Raw genomic sequence first — 21,943 nt, 5'->3', positions numbered from 1 at the left:
GTCAGAAATACACCAAGCTGTTACACGTAATGACCTCTGCACATAACTAGATTGCAGTGTCTTCTGCAAGTGTTCAGAGCTAATATAATAACTAAAATCCTTGGAGCAGGCTGTGCTTCAGCTGGAACAACTATTGGTGAGAGAAGCATGTTTACTATAAAACTGCAATTTCTCTTCCTTTTACAGACCTCGATGAATGCTCAGAAAACTTGAATCTCTGTGAGAATGGGCAGTGCCTCAATGCCCCTGGAGGATACCGCTGTGAATGTGATATGGGTTTTCTGCCAAGTCCAGATGGGAAAGCATGTGAAGGTAATTCTGCCTTAATAGCACTTTATGTTTGAAAAATTTTACAGTTGGTTGCAGTTGTTGTTGTAGTATTGAGAACTGCATGAAAATTAAGAGTTGGGTTTTTTTCGGTTTATACATTTGTTATGGGCTTCTAAGTGTTCACCTACCTATTGTATAGAGAGAGAACAGCTTTTCAGAGCTTATCTTAAGACATGTTATTTGTGGCTGTGGTTGGTGATCCAAATGGCAATGTCAGCTGCCATTTCGTCGTGGTCATTTGTACCCAGATCTTCATTTTATTCATAACAGTTAAACAGGAAAAAGAAAAAAAAAAAAGGAAAAAAAATACTTTGCCTTGGGGTATGTGAAACTGAAAACCACCTATTTGGTAGCTAATAAATAAAGCAAATTTGCTTGCAGGGCTTCTGTGAGGTGCAGAATCAGAGCTTAAAGCCTTGCAGAAAGTTTATACTGCTACAAAAAAAAATCCAAACAAACAAAGCATGAATATTTGTTGAGATTTGAAAGCGGGTTGTCAGTTAACTGTTCACAACTTGCTGAGAAGAGCCTTGCATATGCAAAGATTCACAAAAATCAAATAATAAAATGTTACCACCATGATTAAGGTCATATATTTGATTGTAACATTTGAAATCCTCAGCTGTTATAAAGCTAATAAGTTAAGTTGGTCAAGAAGAAGCAGCCTTATCATCTGACATAGTAATAACTCATAGAACTGGTATTAGATGGAGTTCAGAAGTACATGACTATAAATAGGATTTTTTTCCACTGAAAAGAATTCTGTGTAGGTTTTTTTTAGTAATCTTCCAAAAGAAATAATTTATGAGAGTGAATTTTTGTGTAAACTAAAACAATATTAAGTTTCAGAATGTTTCATGAAACAATTTACTTTCAAGCCTTTGTAGCTAACTTTAAATAGCTTATGTAGAGCCTAGATGCTGTTGCTAAAACAGACTTTCCTTGATGTCTCAGATGTGTACACTAAATGTAGTATTTTAAGGTCCTTTGTAAACTCGCGCTTTTTTATTGTATCCGATTATCAGATTGGTTGTTCTCTGTGCAGTGTGTATGGAATTCAGCTAATACTGAATCAGGTGCAGTGATTTGCACAAAAGGGAGCTCCGCTTGCCAAACTTCAGATCTGCCACGTACAGAAACTTAAAGACGAACGTTAAGTTCATCTTTGGGCACAAGCTTTTCCTTTGCTGATGTCCACCTTTCTGCAGATGACTGCTGATTTAGAGTAAACTTCAGTTTTTAAAGCATATTTCCTGCCATGTTTAATCTTGCTACTTGTCAGATTAGCTCACTAATAAGCTTAGATTGTTTCTGGCATGGCTTCCAAAAATATTTAAGAGAGTCTTTTGCATAAAAAGAAGTTACGGATTAGGTTCTATAGGCTCCAAACATAAATCTTGCGTGTTATTTTTCCTGGTGTTACATGGTATATGGGAACAGTTGGCTGCTGTATTTTCTGAGGCTATTTGCATCTCTGTCTATATCTAAAGAAGATAAGGAAGCCTCATATTTCTCCCCTCCTGTTCCTCTATCAGATATTGATGAGTGCTCACTTCCTAACATATGTGTCTACGGTACTTGTCATAATCTCCCTGGACTTTTCCGATGCGAGTGTGAAGTGGGCTACGAGTTGGACAGAAGCGGTGGTAACTGCACAGGTAAAGATGGTTTTGAACAACATGCTTTTCTAATTTTCTGTTAGCGTCGTGGTCAGCTCTTTAGGAGGTTCTTTTAAACAGCTATACCAATCAGACTGGATGTAGGAAAATATAGACCTCCCTACTGGATAGCACAGGATTCTACTTCTTGCCTTTTGTACAATCCTCTTTCCTCTTCTTTGTCAACCTCTGATATCTCATTGGCTTAAGAGAAGAAGGGGAGAAACAGAGCAGAGAGAATGCGTCTGTCTGTCTGTATCTCCCAGGTGAAGATGTGTTGTGCCTTGTAGTTGCCATTCACACTACTGGATGGTAAGCTATGGCCTTGCCATCTATGTTCCCTGAAGTATTTTAGTAGTATTTTAATGTGAATTTTACTTCATAGATTGGTTTCCAGGGAAAACGCTTCCCTCCCTCCCCTATAAAATGATGAATTCATCTCAGTTCTTCTCAAATGTGTGTGTACTTTTTAGAGTTTTCTGGAGATCAGCATCTCATGACTAGTGGGTTTTTGATGGTCAGCATATAGTATTTTGATGGTTTCCACTGTCCTCAAGTATTTGTTTACCATGTGCTTGTTTTTCTTGCAGACGTTAACGAATGTGCAGATCCCACAACCTGCATTAGTGGCACGTGTATCAATACTGCTGGTAGTTACACCTGTGAGTGCCCTCCAGATTTTGAACTGAATCCCACCCGAGTTGGCTGCGTTGGTAAGCGACCACTCATTTTTTTTTACAAGTGAAGATGCACAGAAAGACTGCAAGGCTAAGAGCTTATGAATAAAGCCTGAAGTCATGTACGAGGGCTGGAACAGGCTCTCCAACTCTCACCCCACTGACCCTAGCTTAGAAGTTGTGATAGTGCAGTGGAAGTACGTCCAGTGTGATGTAGTGTGCCAGAAGTGCCCAGCTGCCAGAACCAACATCTTGGGCATTCTTACAGCTGCCCACGATTTACAGCAGGCATAAGACAATTCTAAATTTCAAGAAGCTTAAGCCAATGTAGAGCTGGCCCCAAGATCGCAGACGAATGAAGTTGCAGCAAAAAGCCACGCGTGCTCTCGGAGCATTGAGCTTGGATTGCCTTGCTGCAGCTTCACAACTGATGGAAATGCTCTTGTATTAAGCTCTAACTGCTTAGTAATTCTCTGATATTTGGGAGCGGGGGCGGTTGTTTGTTTGAGAGGATGCAAATGTATTTGAAATTTCTAACAGTTGGTAGACATTTGCATGCTTGTTAACCTTGAGGAGAAAGGAGTGGGTTCCTGGAACTGGAAGGATGTACAAATGTAGGTGAAAATGTGAATCAAAACGAGAAAAGGCCTGGCTGAACTGCAGTTATTCAGGCAGAATAAATTCCCTATTCTGTGAAAAGTCTAGCAAAGCCAAGGGATGAGGCAGAACCATCCTATCTAAGTGGGAAAAGTTGGGCCCTCCTGGACAGCAGGTTACTTTCTTCGGCTGTTCTACAAGAAACAAGAGCCACCTGAAAGTATCTCTTATCCTGAGATGATGTGTTGTGTTTTCCTCTCTCATAAGATGGGTTTGTCATTATGTGCATTCTGAATAGATACACGATCTGGCAACTGTTACCTGGACATTAAAACTCGTGGAGATAACGGTGGCACCTTCTGCAGCAATGAAATCGGAGTGGGTGTTTCCAAGGCCTCCTGTTGCTGCTCCCTGGGCAAAGCTTGGGGAGTTCCCTGTGAACATTGCCCACTTGTGAACACAAGTAAGTCACCTTTCCTAAGTTAAACACAAATAATCAATGTGTTTGTTAGATTATTTTTTTTTCTTCTAATTTAGGCAGATAACTCAAATACCAATGTAATCGTTTGATGTATATCTGCATTGGACAGGTTTCCTCTGGTCTTAACCAACAACTTTACTAGTCTTTCAAAAAGATTATTTATTTAGAATATTATTATCACTTTTGAGCAAGTTTGCTTTTACACAAAAAACTACATTATGAAATACAATGGCACTTGATTTTACAGGGTAAAACCTGATGTTTGTATCTGATTACTTTTTTACTTTACATTTAAATTATGTGTAATAATCTGATTCATTTTCAAAAATAATTGTGCTGAAAGTGTTTCTACTATCTTAGGTTCATAAATCTATTTTGTTTTCAGCTGAATATAAGGTTCTTTGCCCTGGAGGGGAAGGATTCCGACCGAACCCTATTACAGTTATATTAGAAGGTAATAATTGCATTTTCCTATACTTACACATCTAAAATTTTGAAACTCTTTAGTAAGCATTGGTTTTCATGGAAAAGCTTAAATGAAATGTTTGTGGTTTTGTTTGAACAGATATTGATGAATGTCAAGAACTGCCTGGACTTTGCCAAGGAGGAAAATGCATTAATACATTTGGTAGCTTCCAGTGTCAGTGTCCATCAGGGTACTACTTGAATGAAGAGACTCGAGTGTGCGATGGTACGTAGCCTTCACTCAACTAGTCTTCTGCCTTTATTCTTAGAAAATGATGACAGGTCAATATGCAGAAGAATGAATCTGTCCAAGCAGTGTAAAGCTTGGTGGTGGAAGAAGTTGAAGTCTTGCACTGAGAGAAAATTCCTTCTTAACTGTGTTGAAATATATGCAAATTTCTGTTTAAAATGGTCAGATTTTCATCAAAATCAGGAACCCCAACAATTTTCTTTAAATAAAACATAATTTACCAACCAGCTATAAAAAATAGCTATTTGGCAAGCTAAGAGAAAGCTACCCCTTTAATTTTCCTTAGCGGTGTGTCTGAGGAAAGTACTCATCACTAAAGCTTCTGTGGCACTGCCTTTTTGTTCTCTTCTAGATGTGAATGAGTGTGATACACCTGGTATTTGTGGACCTGGCACGTGCTACAATACGGTTGGGAACTACACCTGCATCTGTCCTCCTGATTACATGCAGGTCAATGGAGGAAACAACTGTATGGGTATGGGATGTTTTGTGTTTCTTAAATCTTTAGTTTAGTGCTTTGGGCCAGGGTGTTACTGGGCACAAATCAGAACTGTTTCTCTTAATTTAGTTATACAAGAATTAGTTAAATGAAAGATCAAGCTTCTTTCATCATTTTTATTAAAGAAAGCAAGGCAGATCAATTTTAATACAGATCTTGCAATGCCTCTTCAGAATTTCTCCTTTAACTTGATACTGTTTACGTTCAACCATTCCAAGTTTCACTTCATCTTTAAAAGCTTCTACATGTTAAATGCTATTAAAATTCCTCAGGCTTCACAGAATGAAGTCGCAATCTGCGTACAGAACTATAAACAAGCTCATAGTTTTCAGTGTTGGGCAAAAGGCTAATATTGAATCCTTTGATGAGTTCAATTAGTGTTACAGCAGTGTTGGTTGCTCTTGAATATTTGTATAGCAAACACATTTTCTTACTTTTAGGGACATCTTCTAGGGACAGGCTGTTCTGTAGTAGTCTACAGTGCTGCAGCATCTGCTTGAGAGGGGTCTAAAAATACATATCTGAAGGAAATATCTCCTAAACCCATCAAGTAGATCATCTTTCAGAAGAGTTGCTAATGCATTGCCCTGGGTTCTTCTCCATTTTCCCAGACATGAGAAGAAGTCTGTGTTACAGAAATTACTATGCTGACAATCAAACCTGTGATGGTGAGCTGCTCTTTAATATGACCAAGAAAATGTGCTGCTGTTCGTACAACATTGGACGTGCGTGGAATAAGCCTTGTGAACAGTGTCCTATCCCGAGCACTGGTACGTTTTTAATTACCTTTTTTTTTGTCTAAAGGTGATCAGCCCTAGTTACAAGGAAGGCCTGTGTGGAGTGGTTCGTGTTCATAGTGCTGGACTATGCCTCCTTTGGGATAGTTTCCCTGTCTGTGAGACTTCATGCTCTATATTGATTAAACTATGTCTTTGCAAATGCTTCTTGATCAAGTCTTGTGGCCTGGACCAAGGTTTTATTGGCATGGCTCCAACAATATGTTGTCTGCTGTGCTGTGTCTCAGCTGCTGATTGCCACAAACGGCATTTGTGGTAGCCGTGGGTTTGTAGAGGTACCTTGGTCTCCTCTGAGAATGATCCATATCAAGCAGTTAAATGTAAGAGGTAGGAGTTTCTGGGCTAGCGTATAGACACACAGGTCACTACACTAGGTAAGACTCTTCAGACTTGACCCCAGGACATCTCACTGTGCTTCAGGGTGGTTTGCTTCAAGAACAAACTTTCTAGACACTTATTAGAATAAATCCCAACTTACAGTTCAGGTTTTTAAAAGTCAAATCTGGACTCATACAGAAGAACTGTAATGCACAGAGATAAGCATATGCAAAGGAAAATCAACGTGTGATCTGAGGCCTCTACATCTTTTTATTTGGTAATTTCAGGGGTCGTTGACTGAGAACCCATACTAAGCACAACACATGGTGGGCCCTGGGGAAGGGTCTACTTACCTCTGTGGGCCCTGGGGAAGGGTCTACTTACCTCTGTGTGCCCTGCAGCTGCTGAAAGAGTAGAAAAAGAATTTTCTTGGGCAAAGGATGTAATGAGTTTTTGACTGCTGCTTAATTCCAAATACTAGAATCCCTGCTTTGTTATCCTGTTGCAGATGAATTCTCCACACTCTGTGGAAGTCAAAGGCCTGGCTTCTTCATTGACATTTATACAGGATTACCAGTTGGTGAGTTGTAATTTCTATTTTGAACTGAATTTCTTGCTACCTCTATGCCGGGGAGAGAAGAGGTTTGTTTTCCCAATTTTTTTTTCATGGGAGGAACTAAAATGTAATGGAGTTCAGCCTTCCATTTAAGTCTGAGCCTGCAAACTTTCTGCCTAGCTCCTCCTAGCTGGCAACAGTAAAAACTGCTGCTTGTAATCAAGGCAGCATAAAGCTCCAAAGAAACTCTAATTGGGACTAAATGAGGAGGGCACAGATACCAAGAATAAGAGGTCTGGGAGTGGCGCCAACCAGCATTTGGTCTGAGAGAAATTAGGTGTCTTTCCTTCAGACTAAAGCAGCAATGTAATCTGACATTTCACATCAGTCCCCTGCGTATTGGTTTGACACAAAAATCCTTTTTTCTGCTCAGCTGGAATATTTCACACATATGTTATTGTGTGTAACATTTGAATCATGGGTAACAAATTGCAAAACAAAAAGAGGGAGAGAATGAAGAGTTCTAAGACAAGGAGTTGATTAAATCCCTGGTGGGACTTCCTTTTGGTTTTATTCACACAAAAATGCAAATAAGAAGCAGATAATGTGCCCTGTAATGGAGAGAGGCAGCATATAGGCAGTAACCAGGTGCTTTAATGTTCAGCTGTTGCTGTGATGCAGTGTTCAGCTAGTTAGATGGAAATATTTCTAGTAGAGTGGGGAATGTAATTTTTAAGTAAGTTACAGAAATGTACACTATTTATTATTGACCAGGTCATTTCTGAGAAGCAAAATTCCCCCTTCTAGCTGTTAGCATTAGCCCAGGTTGTTGCTGAGTCTACTCGAGGTAATTGTGCCATTTATCAGCATCAGCAGGGAGACCTCGGATCATGGGAACCTGTACAGATCACAGGCTCTCCCTGCCACTTTGGGGTCTTGGCAGGGCTCACTAGGTTGTAGCACTCAGCCTGCTGCTTTTGCACAGGAGTTGCTTCTGTCCCTTCTGTCTGTGTACCCTGTAATATTTAGTTTACAGCCCTTGCATGATGTTACTTTTCTGTTTGCATTAAAGTTCCATATATTTACTCCAGGTGGTTGTTTCAGAAATAGAAGCAGTTCTACTTTTACTTTTCCCTTATATAATCAGAGGACTCCGAATTACAGAATCTAATGTAGGAAAGAATGGTTTGATCCAGCAGCAAAATAAAAACCATAAAATACATTATCTGATGGAAACTCAAATTAGATGACGGTTTCCGACTGTATTCTGTGTCTTGTGTACATCAATGCATGTGGCAATTTTTACTAAAGGGCTTGGCTTTGGAGGAGTCTCTGAACTCTTTCTTGTTCTCAGAATATTAAAAGACGCGTAACTTAAGGACCCAGTAGGCAAGACACATAATTGTAATAGCAGCTGGGATTATTAGCTGCCAAAATCTGTTACTTAACCCAGGTGTATATACAGCATTGGCAAACCCTGGCTGCCTGGCTTAATCAATCTAATTAATAGCACCTTGGCAGCACTGGCATGGGCACTTTTCAAACTGTTACATAAAACCATGAAAGTCTCTTCAAATTAACACGGGTGAAACAGTGCAAAACTAATTCTGACAACTGTTTGCATTCAGTCATGCTTTTCTGAATTAAACCAAAGACAGTTGAATTCTCTCTTTTTGGCTTTTCCCAGTCACTACAGTGAGAGTGAGGAGGTTCATCAGGGCTGTAGGTGGGAGACATGGAGAGAGACATGCTCTACTCTTCATGTTCCTGTGTGGCAGGATTTGTCTTGGCTACAGTGAAAAGTCAGAACCTGATGAAATAGGAGCTACCTACATTTCCACAGTTTGGAATGACTCACTGTCTATTGTCGTTGGGCACATTCTGATGCTCACGTTATGTATTTGATAGTTCTCTTCAGGAAAAAAGCGTAAGGACATATTCTGTAGAGGAAGAGTTCATGAAGTGCTGTTCACAAGTACTCGAAAAAAATTTCTTCTTACAGATATTGATGAATGCCGAGAGATTCCTGGAGTGTGTGAAAATGGGATCTGTATAAACATGGTTGGCAGCTTCCGATGCGAGTGTCCTGTGGGTTTCTTCTACAATGACAAGCTACTGATCTGTGAAGGTACAGCGTTGGTCTTATTCAGAGAAATGGGATTTAGCCAGATGGCAATCCAGACGCTGGCAAATCTGATATGCTTGCAAGTCATCCTTAATGAGGAAAAAAATCTGGTATTAATGTAATAAGTCTGCACTAATTAAGACATGTTGAATTCTTCTGCGTAGAAAATAGCAGATTTTCCATCAGATGTCCAAGGCCTTGAAGGAGTATGAGTCAGTCATGGAAAGAAATTGTTTTTCACATTTGACAGTAAAGCCAAGAAAAGAGTAGCAGTCTTCAGTCAGATCACGAGCACAATTTTTTTAATCCAAAATTATTTTCTGTTGGAACAAAGATTTCTGTAAATATAAACACATGATACTTTTTTTCCAATTTAAACATTTCCTGACATTGTATTATTCAGTTTAATAGAGAAACTGAAGACAACGATATGAGTTTGATAGGAATGAATTTTACAAATGAGGCGTTTGGGTTTAGGATCATTACTTGGAGATACCTTGATGTGACCAAACACCTACTTCCATCAGTAAATTTATTTTTTCATGATGAGAAAGAAAACTAAAACCAAAGTAGGTTTGACATCTTTCTAGTGCCAGCTTACCATAACAGTGAAATTCCCCTTTTTGTATTGGCAGATATTGATGAATGCCAAAATGGACCAGTGTGTCAGCAAAATGCAGAATGTGTCAACACAGCTGGTAGCTACCGTTGTGACTGTAAACCTGGCTACAGGTTTACATCAACTGGCCGCTGTGTAGGTGAGTATTTCTGGCTTGTTTGTTGTGAGGGTCTGCAAAAAGTAGTAAAATTTAAAAAAATTCTAAAATAACAAACTCTTTCCTGAGTATTTTCCAACTGGATCAAGTCCTCTGACAGGGACCTTCTTCTGCATGAATTCTTTTGCTTTTCATTATAATTTGCTAGATACGATTTAGCACTTTATTTGCCACTTGTATTTTTACAAATAAATCACTGCTTGCCGAGGTCTCTGCAGATAATGTGGACTTATCTGCTAGGCCATATGCAGTAACTAACTTAAGCTTATTGTTAAACTTCCTAGCTTTTTTTGTGGATTTCAACAGGCCCTTGAATATTATTTTAAAATACTTTTTGAATAGGACTACAGTTCTCTAATCTATTTGCTCTTCTAATATCATAGCCCAGAGAGGCATTCATGTTATCTTGATTACTTGAAGGATTGTACAGATTTTAAAGACTGATGTGAGCCAAGCAGCTCTAAATATTATATACATTTCCAAACAAAATAATAATTACAAAGGAAACTGATAACGTTTTTCCTTGGGTTTTGCTTCTAAGTACATGAGTTTTAGGAAGTAGCCTTTTCCCTACAGTGCTGTTTTTCATTGTTTCATGTGACCCTTGAGGGAAAAAGGTGTACGAACAACCAGAACACTACTATGAGAACTAAAACTTTCTTTTGTTAAGCCATGCAGTGGCACATGTAAATATTCAATATGTTCCTAATGTAATTATTGTTCTGGCTTCGTTACAGCAGTACAGGAAGAGCCAGGGAAGGTTCTGATATGGGTTACAATACCCAATGTGAATTGGCACAAGCAGTGATACTTCCCTGTATTTTACTCTTACTTTGTATTTAGTGAAAATAAAGTTACACGATTAGAGTCAAAATAAAGTGGTTGATAAAGTATTTGATCCAGCAAAGGAAGGAAATTCCCAACTGCTCTGCTGAGAGCGGAGAGTACTAAGCACCTTGCAGTATTGGATCAGTCGTGCTACTGCATGGAAAATGATCACATCCCAATAGTTTATGTGCTATTGAATGAAAACTGATGTATCACAGACACTAGCACTGGGAGTACTGCATTTATCTTACTGTCAAAATAGCGTTCTTCTGGTGCAATCTGTTGTGGTATAATAAATCATATTTCATTTAAATTCTTTTTTTTGGCACTGAAGACAGTTCTGCCTCCCATTTTTTTTTAAAAAGTTACAGTGTTCTCTGTTTACCCCCAAAGAAGTGACTTCCCTGGGACTTTAATTCACTATTCCTTTGCCCACAGAGCACCAAAGAGAGTCATAGTTTTTCTTTTGTCTTTGCTCTCCTGAGATGAGAAGATTAGGAGTTCTTAAGACAGCATGATTTCCTTTCTGCCTCCTTTAGACTCTAATTAGCCGCAGGATCATTAGTAGCATTGGTCCTCAGTGAACACCTACCCAAAATGACGAGTGGCTGCAGCTGATATACAGTAATCACAGGGATGGGGGCTATTTGGATTATACATATGGTAATTGGAGAGTAGAAAAGGGACAGGGGAGGCAGGGAAACAAGATTTAGTACATTAAAGTCTTTGCAGTTAGGAACAACTTGAATCATAGTTTTGCAATGAAGTTTGAATGATGGTTTGGTAAGAAAATGTGTCTGCTGTGCTTAGATTGCATGTAGAATAAAAATCACTGAACCCTAAAGTCTGATAGATTCTATTACAAGCTTATGGCAGCATCTCAGCTCTTCTGTTTTGGAGCTGCAGTGGGCAAACCCCCAGGAAGTATATTCAATCAAACCAGCTCTTGCTGGTTATGAGATCAACAGAAAGACCTCATTTGATTCATGCTTCTGATCCGTTATGGAAAAAAAATGTACTGGACAGTAAACATTTTGTTCTTTGACATTTTATTCCACTTACTATTGTTAAAATCCCGGATTCTGCCTGAAATAATTTGTAACCAGAGTAGCAGGGAAGCAGTGAGCTGCTGAACTAGTGTAAGAGATGCCCTGCTATTGTAAGGCAGCATATCGCGTGCTGGCAGGAGTTGCCTCCTGCTTTCTCTCTGCAGAATCGCGCAGTTGAGTGTTTGCTGCTGTTGGCAAAATATTTTCTAACCCCACAGAGCAGTGGCTGTTCTTGCTGTTAGAGCTTTGTCTGCTTTACAGGATCATCGCATGCATGAGGCATGGATGCTACAACACGTTTGTGTACATGTACCCATTTTATCTCTACTCAATGAGCAGATAAATCTACAATGCATTTTATGTCTCTGTAAGCTTAGAGAGAAGTCTGGGATTCATCTCCCTTTCTGTTTTGTATGACTTCTGTGAGCTAATCAAGGGTAGCTAATAGCAGGTAGCTACTTCCACAAAAAGGATACAAGCTGTGATTTATATGCGGCTTGCCTGTCCGCTGCGTAGTCAGTGCCAGAGCACTTGGAAATCTCCTTGTACAACTTCATGACATTAATTTTTGCTTTTCAAAGCCATGGTGATATGCTTTCTCTCCAGCAAGAGTTTGTTTAGTAAATTTAATTTTTACACTAAATTTTTAATCGACTCCACAAAAGTTGGAACAGGTAATTTACAAGCAAATAGCCCCTTTTCTGAGATTTACTTACTAATACTTTTTTGTCATTAAGAAATTAAAAATACTACTTTAAGTTAGGGCTGTGCGCTGAATTCTCACTGTCATGGTTGCTGCTAAGGCATCTTTCCAGCCCTATAGTTTAGAGGCCTTAACTTTCACTGTGTACCTTTGTTTTCAGATCGGAATGAATGTCAAGAAATTCCCAATATCTGCAGCCACGGGCAGTGTATTGACACCGTTGGAAGCTTCTACTGCATTTGTCACAATGGATTCAAGACCAACGATGACAGAACAATGTGTATAGGCAAGTATATGAAATGAAGCTGTACTCAGGCTTCCATTACTACAGTTAATAAGTCTCTTGTCTCTGTCATAAGTAGACAGATATGCTTTACAAGAACTGAGATTGTGAACCATTTACCACAAAGCAAAGGTGCAAAAAAACCAGAGCTGGCAATTAGGAAGATGATAATAAATGAAGAACAGCTCATTGTGGAGACTGAACCTTTAAGAATTTATATCCTGTCAAGCTAACTGCTGATGATTTCATTTTTCAGAAAAATGTTCCATTCTTAGAATCTGTGGAGCATTTGTCCCATTTATTCCTTAAGGCAGGGAATTTAATAGATGACTATTGCAATGAGGCAATTATATACAGCTTGCTTATTAACTGAGTAAGTGAAGGGTAGGTTTCTTTCCAGAGAATTGTGTTAAGACATTGTCATCTTCATAAAGAAGGAAGTTCTGTGTTTAACCCATTCACAGCTGTTAGTGTAGTGTCTGTTTTCTGAGCAAGTTAATGAGATTTCAGAATGCTTATGATTCAAGATAGGTTAAAATTCCTTTGGGAAGGGTGAGATAGGAGCCACAGTAGGAAAAATGATTTTTGGATCCTCGATTACTTTTGTAAATGTAAGCTATGTAAAATCTTTTTCCTTCTATTCACTCTGTTGGCAGTGGATTTTTTTCTCATGCCTGTGGGATAGCTACAGGCTTTCCTTTCCCCATCAGTGTTTAAATTTTTACTGCTTGTTTTTTCTCATTTGTAGATATTAATGAGTGTGAGAGAGATGCCTGCGGGAACGGAACCTGCAGAAATACCATTGGCTCTTTCAACTGCCGCTGCAATTTGGGGTTCATCCTCTCACACAACAATGACTGCATAGGTAAGGAGTGCTGAGCCTAGTTGTGTGTTTCTGAGACTGTCTGCTTGTAATGGAAGTACCATTAAAACCATTTTCTGTATTGAATTAGGATTGCACCTTGCATGATCTGTATCATAAAGACAAAACCAGGTTTCTTCAGTCTGAAAAGGCCTCTTTGATTACATGCTCCTTACTTTTCTGTAGCTGCTTAAATGTTTGCATGTCATATATACTGTTCCTCTTTTTACTCTTGCTTTGACAGCTATACAGCATAGGCCAATATTGATGTTTCTCCTCACTTACTTTTGAAAAGGGGGATTATTTACATATTAGAAGTTCCTGTCCCAATAGAGTGGAAACAGAAATCTCACATAACCAATTTCACTTGTTGCAGGTGTTTCTGACATAGCGTTCAATGTTATTTTTCTTAGATGTGGACGAGTGTGCAAGTGGAAATGGAATGCTCTGCAGGAATGGTCAGTGTGTAAACACAATTGGGTCCTTCCAGTGTCTTTGCAATGATGGCTATGAGGTGGCTCTGGATGGAAGGACATGCATTGGTGAGTGTTTTCTTTTAGAGTAGAAAAAATGTACAACAAACCTTGACTAAACAGTAAAGCAGTAGATGATGTCAGATAGAATCATCACAAGGTCATCAGTGTAACTAGCAGAGCAAAAACAATGATGAGAGAATGAGAAGAGGACTCTCCTCCTGCTCCTGGGAAGTTTCATTATCAGTTTGATGGAATCAGGATTAAAGCAGCCTCAGCCACAGATTTAGTGAGATAACAGCAATTATCCCAAATGCATTGTCTTTCTTTTCTTTTAGATGTCAATGAGTGTGCACTGGATCCTGGAAAATGTTCACCAGGCACATGTCAGAACTTGGATGGGTCGTTCAGATGTATTTGTCCTCCTGGATACATCCTGCAGAATGACAAATGTGAAGGTGTGTATAGAGCCGATCCTTCTTCTATCCTGTTTCCTAGCTACTCACAGTCGTTACCACGTTCCTCTGCATTTAAACCTGAGTAATGTTTAGTCTTTTGTGGCGGTGCACAGTTCTGAACTCGAGCCACTAATAAGTCACTTACTTCCCAGAAAATGTTTCACCAACTTTTGTTTGAACCAGAACTCGCTGATCTGCTCCCAAGAAAAATCAAATCCTAGGTTGTTTGGTTGATTGCGTGTTGCTGAGCTTTGCCCACTGCATGAGGATTTGAAAACTAACGCTAGATTTTGCACCTGGATTTCTTGTTCCTCATTCTGTGTGTTCTGTTTTGACCTTTTTGTTTTTCAAATCTGTTTTATATCAGTGATGATGTAAGGTTACTTTTTCTGTAGTGCAGCTGCCAGTGCAGACTTTTTTATTTCTCATCGTTTTAATTGCTTTTTTTACAGACATTGATGAGTGTGTGGAACAGCCAGAAATTTGTGCCCTGGGCACATGTAGCAACACTCCAGGCAGTTTCAAATGTCTGTGTCCAGAAGGCTTTGTGTTGTCTTCCACAGGAAGGCGATGCCAAGGTACGTTCATTCCTGCTTTCTGGCATTTCAAAATTTGTTTGCTGTTTTATGAAAGCCTTATTAGCTGCCTGTTTCTAATATATTGAGAAAACTCTGGACTTGAACAGTGTTTTTCGCAAGGAAAACGTGATAATTCTGTAGTTGAGGCCAGATTCTGTCTTGCCCTAACATCTGTTTGTCATTAAAGAGAACGTTGCAATAAAAGGGATGAAGATAGCGTTAAATGGACCAGCTTAAGTGAGGAAATTATGTTGCCCTGCAGCCCTTTCTTGCACCCCTGGAAGAATTGTTGAGGCTACCTGGATTCTGTATAGACAGTGACATATCTAACATAGACGGAGCACAAACACGGACAGGAGACTACTGCAGTGCACCGCTAAAGGCAGCATTTCCAGGAATAAGGCTGTTCCTAGGACTTACCAAATTCTCCAAAACACTTGTTATATGCTATTTCTCTCCGCAGATGTGTGGGTGGAAAAAACATTGAGCAACATGAAGAGAAAATAATATCTAAAAAGAAAAATCTAAAAAAAATGTGTACAGTGTTGGGTGGACGATAAGTACCTATCTGCTTAGAAAAGTCTGGAGCATCTTTTGCCTTCTAGGTTAGCATATACACCGTTCAGAGGCGAAACATGGACATTAAGACAGAGATCAGATGCTAAAAGCTGATCAACTAGTAAGGAAAACCACAAGTTAATGTATTTTGTGGATAAATAACAAGCGCAGCAAATTAGGGAACATGTTTATAGACTTTGGAAATTATTAAATAGATACACCATTAAATGTCCTATACACGGTGTGCATAGTGGGAACTACTGGTGATTAAGACCTTTATAAGGACCTCTGTAGTTATGCTTGGCACAGAACAGTGATGCTTGTTGACACCATAGTGAGTTCTTCACTTCACAGTGGGCTAAATGAAACTGTGGTTTTGGTAAAAATGAATCCAACCTGCATTGAAACATTCATCCAAGTCTCCAAACCACCATGCAGTTTGGCATAGTTACTTCACTCAACTTCAAAAAAGCAGCATGGCCTTTTTAGCTGTGCTTTTGAGGTTTATTCAGTCTAAGTCTTCCGGTAAGGAAGAAAAAAATCACAAAGAAACAAAATCGTAAGGAAGAATGCAGTCTAATCATCTCGCTCCTTTATGAAGACAGACAGTTGTTTCAATCATAATATCAGAGGAAAATGTACACTTGTGTGTACGAACTTCAAGTCTGTTTCTCCCCATCCCCTGAAGACAACTGTTTGTTTCTTTTTTCTTTTTTTTCAAGTATCTCAGGCCAAACGAAGTTTTGTTTAAAACACCCCATTAACTAGGACTCCTGTAAAATCTGGAGATTGCCCAGCATTGATGCTGCAGCTGTAAAACTGGATGAGCAGCTGCTTCCACAACTGCCCTATTGCTGTTCCCCTGTCAACACAGGGAGGTGCCAGCTCTCTGCCTGCTGGATCTTTGTGGTCTGTGAGCTCAGCTCTGCTCCAGTGTCCTGGTTAACCAGCTTAGGAGAGTAGAATGTAGTGTCACTGGGGCAGTGTTCTTCGCGTGTACCTCAGGGAAGAAGAAGTAAGAAAAGCACTGCTGTAAATTGCCTCTCATTTTAATGCTACACAGTATTACAGTTGAAAGTTGTTTAAAATCTTTTGAGTCAAGTGATTCTTACTACTAATAAAATATAAATAAATCAATATTCAGTTTTTACAGTGAGGAGTGAGGATTAGAGGGAAGTACAGCCCTTCCACTTCTGTTGGGCAAAGGAGAAAAACTCCTCCTTTTTCCATGGCTGTAGTAGGACACACTATCCCTTATCTTTCCTTTACTGGAATAGGGCGCCTCTTCAGATCTTCCCCAGAGGCAATAATGGTCCTTCTTGGTAGATTCAGTGGAAGTTGGGTGTTTTGCTGTGGGGTGCTCGTGTAATTTTGCAATTAACACCTCTAAGTGAAAACTGTGCTGAAGTCACCCTGCTCATAACAAGTTTTTGTCTTTGCAGATCTGAGAGTAAGTTACTGCTTTACCAAATTTGAAGATGGAAAGTGTTCTGTGCCAAAGTCCCGTAACCACTCCAAACAAGAGTGCTGCTGCGCCTTAAAGGGACAGGGATGGGGAGATCCCTGTGAACTCTGCCCGGAGGAAGCGGATGGTGCGTTATTAACGAGATTACATTACTGTCATGATGGCCTCTCAGAGCTGAAAGAAGATTGTAATTCATATAAAAGGAATTAGGAAAAATATTTTTTCTAGAGATGTTTAACCCTAACAGCTGTCACTGCTCTCTATAAATGAGATGCCGTTTCAGTCTTAAAAAACTTAGTCCTTTTATAGTCCAGTTTCAAGCATATTCCTTGTTTGCTTAGGTTTTTGCTAGTATGATTAGGTGAATTTGTTATTTGTTAGTGTGATTAGGTGCTGAGTATTTTCCTCTGGAGGTGTCGCATGCAGAAAGTGGAAAGGAGTAAGTAGGTCCTTGATGGGCTGTGAGTGGAAAGACACAAATGGAATTAATCTGATTGTAAATAGGGATAGGAAGGGAAAAAGCCCCAACAAAACAAAAACCACTCAAAAACCCCTCCAAACAAACAGGTGAACCAGGTCTACGTCTGAATCGCCCTGTTACATTTTATGACTGCATTTTGCTATTAAGAAAACTTAAATTTGCAATCTTATCAATGTGAGCGACTTGCAAAAAGAGCAGGGAATGACAAAGTGCTGGCCTTGATGAAGGAAAGCCTCCCTAGACTGTTGCAAAAGAAACACTTTGCTTTGTTAGGGTCCTTCGTAAGTCTGAGTAACTAGGCATCCAGCAAGCCAACAGGCTTTTGTGCCATCATGGTGGAGTTTGCTGAATGGACTTTAATTCATGCTGACAAATGTGGTTAACAGCATCATTGGTTTCAGCAATACATTAATACAGTTCGTTTCATTAGTAAGTCATGGAGATATTTTGCACGCAATACTTACCAAAGCCAAGGGAAGACAAGAGAATTCCTCCTAGGCCTATTGCCGATGCACGTTGCGTTCTGTTGCCCTGGAGCATTTGAACCAAAGTCAGTGGAGAAGCATGTTATACACAGCAGCATTTCCTTGAAGTGTCAGCACATATGTTTTTCACAGTCCAAAGTGTTCTCAAAGGATGATATCAAGGCCATTTTTCTTAACTTTTAAAAAAGACATAGCTTTAAGATATCGGTCTCTGGGAAGTTTGTCTTGGCATGTCATGGATGGTGGAATTGTTTCTTTTTATTAAAAGAGATGCTCAATTGGTATCTCATGCACATTCTCCATTGTGTGCTACCTGAGTGCATGCTGGTAAGCTCAAGCACATGTGATGCCTGAGTCTCCTTCTGAAGACCTGAGCAACAGGCAAGTTCTGTGCTGTCCAGCTGCACAGGGCTGAGTTTCTCACTGATCTATACATACACGAGATCAGATGAAATGGAAAGCGAGCATACAGTTTTTACATGAATAGAAGATTAAATTATAAGTTTATACGACTACACGCTGTAGTTTTGGACCCGAACACGAGGATGATGAACTGGTATCAGCAGTTACTTGTGGAGCTCACGGGTAATGCTGATTGCCAAGGTAGAATTTAATTTACGGTTGGATTTATTCTTTTTTCTTACAGAGGCATTCAGACAAATTTGTCCGTTTGGAATTGGCATCCTTGTTGGACCTGGTGATGCAAGACTGGGTAAGCACATGAACTGCACGATGCTGTTGTCATATCAGTGTGCTATTTTCTACCCTTAAGCCTTTCTCCCTTTCGTTTGAGAATGATACCTTTACAACTATTTCCCAAAGCCATGAATTGTGGAAACCTCTGTGTATTTTTTCTCAATTATTCATAACAATTTTAAATTCAAGGTGGAATACCTCATGTATCAAAAAGTAAACTTCTTCTTGAGTAGCATATTTGGCTTTTTAATTTATGCTGAGCAGACTTGCTAGGAAACTTATGTAGGATCTAGAGAATGGATTGCACAGTATACCTGTCTTGTCTTATACAATATGTGTAGCCTATTTACAGTAAATGTTTTTAACACTCCAGAAGTGCAAACCACAGTTTCCTAGATCCCTTCAGTACATTCTGTTCTCTCCCAAGAAAAACAGCACTTTAGGCTTATTGGCAAAAGTTTTCATTTAAGGAGTGCTGGATGACTACTGCTTTTCATATCTACTCCTCTCTCTATATTCCCAGTCAGAGTTTTTTTTATCTGACATTTAGAATCGGGGTGTTTTTCTGCATTCTGAAAGCTGGCCTGCAATACACATTCTGTGTGTTCATCCTAATAGATAATAAAATTCAAATATCAGTATTTCTTTTGTGATCTTGGGACTATTTCTTGCCAGAACAACACTTGTTCTTTGAGAGAAGTCTAAAAGCACTTGAAGTCAATTGCACTTACCGTGTTGTTTGTTTTTCTGGTTAAGATGTGGATGAGTGCCTTGATCCAGACAACTGTAAATTTGGGCAGTGTATCAACACAGATGGGTCTTTTCGCTGTGAATGTCCCTATGGTTACATCCTGGAAGGAGCTCAGTGTGTGGGTAAGTGTCGCTGTTTCATCTTCCATTCCAAAGAATCTCCCGAATTGCTAAGTATGGCAGTAAGATGTAGTGGGGTTGTGTTATTCTGGATGGAGTCTCCATCCCTGCAGGTGTTTAAAACCTGCCAGTGGCTCCAAGTTGACCCTGTTCTGGCTGGGTGGTTGACGCAGATAACTTTTAGTGATCCCAAATTATGCTAGGAGTCTGTGAGATAAATTCAGTAGTGTGAGTGAGTTCCTGGATCATCTACTTCGTTTTTTTTTTGGTTGTACATCAACAACATGGGTTTTATACCTTTTTGATTGAGTATAACCATGTATTCTTCCCTTCATTTAACTGATTGCAGATACTGATGAATGTGCTGTTGGAAACCCGTGTGGAAATGGAACTTGCAGGAATGTGGTGGGAGGTTTTGAGTGCACCTGCGTCGAGGGATTTGAGCCTGGACCAATGATGACCTGTGAAGGTGATATTCCCCTGTATTCAGGGCTGTCATTGTACTTGTGTGCCAAAACAATTTCCTGATTTTGGAAACAATAAAAAACAACAGAAAATGGGTGCCTGGGTTTGTTAGGGAAGAAACAGGGAGCAAAATAGAAAATATAAATACAGTACTAGACAGTTACCATGGTACCCACACGCTGGATATTTTTCATGCTTTGGTGTCTCATTTAAAAAATAAAAATTTGAAAATACACCAACACGGGAGGGGTGAGAAAGATAAGAGTTATAGGAGGGATACACGGGAAATTAATTAGACTAGAGTTCTTCAGCATGGAAAATGTGTTTGAAGAGATACGTGGTTTAAATTTATAAAGCCACAATTGGTAAAGGTACCAAAAATAGAGGGAATATGTCAGACAACCAAAGCAAACATTTTTATATGCATAATACTTACCTAAGTTGTAGAACTCTCTGCTGCAAAATATTACTGAGACCACAAGTATAAATTGACCCAGAAAGAGATTGTACAAATTTATGTGGGAATCCATCAGTGGAAATTAAGCTTGACAGGTTGGTTGTGGCTTTTGGCTGTGGAAGTCCTTGAAACTGAGGGGCTGTATCAGGGGAAGGATCTCTGCGTACGTGGTGTGGTTGTTTTAAATACTCTTCTCCTTCTGTTACAGCCAGAGAGAGGAGAATGTCCTAGGACATTCTGACACACTCTTCTGACCTGACATAGTTGTTCTTAAATTATCTGCCACAGTCTGTTTGTTTGTGAGCCCATACAAAAGAAGCCTTCTACTTCTGCATCAGCTTGCGTTAGTTTTATATACAGTTAGAGCTTCATTCACTTCCCTGTGGAATCTGGGTGAAACCTCAAATTGCAGAGGAAGAGTTAGCAGAGTGCACAAACATCGTTATATAGCAGTAATTACTCAAGTAGCCCCAAGCATATGTAAATGCACTTCAAAATAATGTTTCTGGTAAGGACATTGATGGAATTCAGTGTATGAAGAAGCTGAATAATTTCATCTAGAATTTAAAAATAACCAATCATAAAAACTAAGCCTAGATGTCGAAAAGATACAGTTTTAACTCAGACAGTGTTTTGGCAACATGGGTCTGGAAATTATTTCCATTGGCTGCTTGCCATTGAAGTTATTGAAACTTATTACACAGGTAGCTGTGCAAACATCCTGGCATGTCTGGTGCCTGCCTCTATACAGAAATCTGTAATCAGTAGAGCCATGGGTCCCCCAACTATTAAAGTTTAGTCCTGGCTAAAGTGGGATCTAGGATATTGCCTGTACCTAAAACCTGCCTACTCAGGCTTACAGAGTTCTATACAAGCATGTTTCACTTCCCCAACGATCTTTGTCGCTCTAAATCCAGATGTCAACGAGTGCATTCAGAACCCTCTGCTCTGCGCTTTCCGCTGCGTGAATACCTTTGGATCTTACGAATGCAAGTGCCCCGCGGGGTACGTTCTGCGAGAGGATCGGAGAATGTGCAGAGGTAAAGCTCCTACCAGACTCTGACAGTTATGAGATAATGATTTCAAGTTCCTGCAGGGACAGGGCTCTGACTCACTGCACTATTGGGCCAGAGTTTTAATCCCAGGAAGTAACTGAGTCAGAAAGAATTCAGAATGAAATTCTGTGGTTTGCATTATGCAGTTGAGTGTATTATCCCTGTCCTGCCCATAAACTTATACATCTGCATAAAGTGAGGTCATATCAGATGAAATGGTTTTGGTTTGCCCTGGAAATGGGCATTTGGGAGAAATCAATTTGCTCTAGGCTAGTGTATCTTATGATTAGTTTAGCACAATAAAAATACGTGTAGAGTTTGACTACAGTTGAAATTCCAAAGTCTGAATTTACTATTGTGAATTTCCAGGAACATGTCTCTATGTCTAAACCTTGTGTTTTAGATCAGAATGAGTGTGAAGACGGAGTTCATGACTGTGACTCAAAACAGATGGAGTGCAAAAACCTAATTGGCACCTATATGTGTATCTGTGGACCAGGTTATCAGCGCCGGCCCGATGGGGAAGGCTGTATGGGTAAGTGATGCTCAAGTGTTGAAGCTCTTGAGACAGAGCTCCTCAGCAGAGCTGAAGATTTTGGATTTAAGGAAGTGTTAAGAAACTTGGAGGAAGATTTACAGGACTATCTG

The 21,943-nt window shown here is 39.6% G+C and overlaps 1 protein-coding gene across 1 annotated transcript in view; it reads left to right on the top strand.

Annotated features, from left to right (window-relative positions):
- The window catches only part of FBN1 (fibrillin 1), a 144,098-nt gene that overhangs the window by 109,887 nt on the left and 12,268 nt on the right, over positions 1-21,943 (top strand). The window contains exons 34-55 of the mRNA XM_069866952.1: positions 187-312; positions 1,866-1,988; positions 2,579-2,701; positions 3,561-3,725; positions 4,129-4,197; positions 4,309-4,434; positions 4,811-4,933; positions 5,569-5,727; positions 6,581-6,652; positions 8,631-8,756; positions 9,389-9,511; positions 12,270-12,395; positions 13,141-13,257; positions 13,668-13,796; positions 14,066-14,185; positions 14,638-14,763; positions 16,764-16,913; positions 18,399-18,464; positions 19,205-19,321; positions 19,668-19,787; positions 21,158-21,280; positions 21,699-21,830. Of these exons, the coding sequence (XP_069723053.1) occupies positions 187-312; positions 1,866-1,988; positions 2,579-2,701; positions 3,561-3,725; positions 4,129-4,197; positions 4,309-4,434; positions 4,811-4,933; positions 5,569-5,727; positions 6,581-6,652; positions 8,631-8,756; positions 9,389-9,511; positions 12,270-12,395; positions 13,141-13,257; positions 13,668-13,796; positions 14,066-14,185; positions 14,638-14,763; positions 16,764-16,913; positions 18,399-18,464; positions 19,205-19,321; positions 19,668-19,787; positions 21,158-21,280; positions 21,699-21,830 (2,661 nt within the window). The remainder of the gene's footprint in view (positions 1-186; positions 313-1,865; positions 1,989-2,578; positions 2,702-3,560; positions 3,726-4,128; positions 4,198-4,308; positions 4,435-4,810; positions 4,934-5,568; positions 5,728-6,580; positions 6,653-8,630; positions 8,757-9,388; positions 9,512-12,269; positions 12,396-13,140; positions 13,258-13,667; positions 13,797-14,065; positions 14,186-14,637; positions 14,764-16,763; positions 16,914-18,398; positions 18,465-19,204; positions 19,322-19,667; positions 19,788-21,157; positions 21,281-21,698; positions 21,831-21,943) is intronic.

Source organism: Phaenicophaeus curvirostris, chromosome 12, assembly GCF_032191515.1.
Source record: "Phaenicophaeus curvirostris isolate KB17595 chromosome 12, BPBGC_Pcur_1.0, whole genome shotgun sequence".
Lineage (NCBI taxonomy): Eukaryota > Metazoa > Chordata > Aves > Cuculiformes > Cuculidae > Phaenicophaeus > Phaenicophaeus curvirostris.
This window is presented reverse-complemented; position numbering and strand designations above follow the sequence as displayed.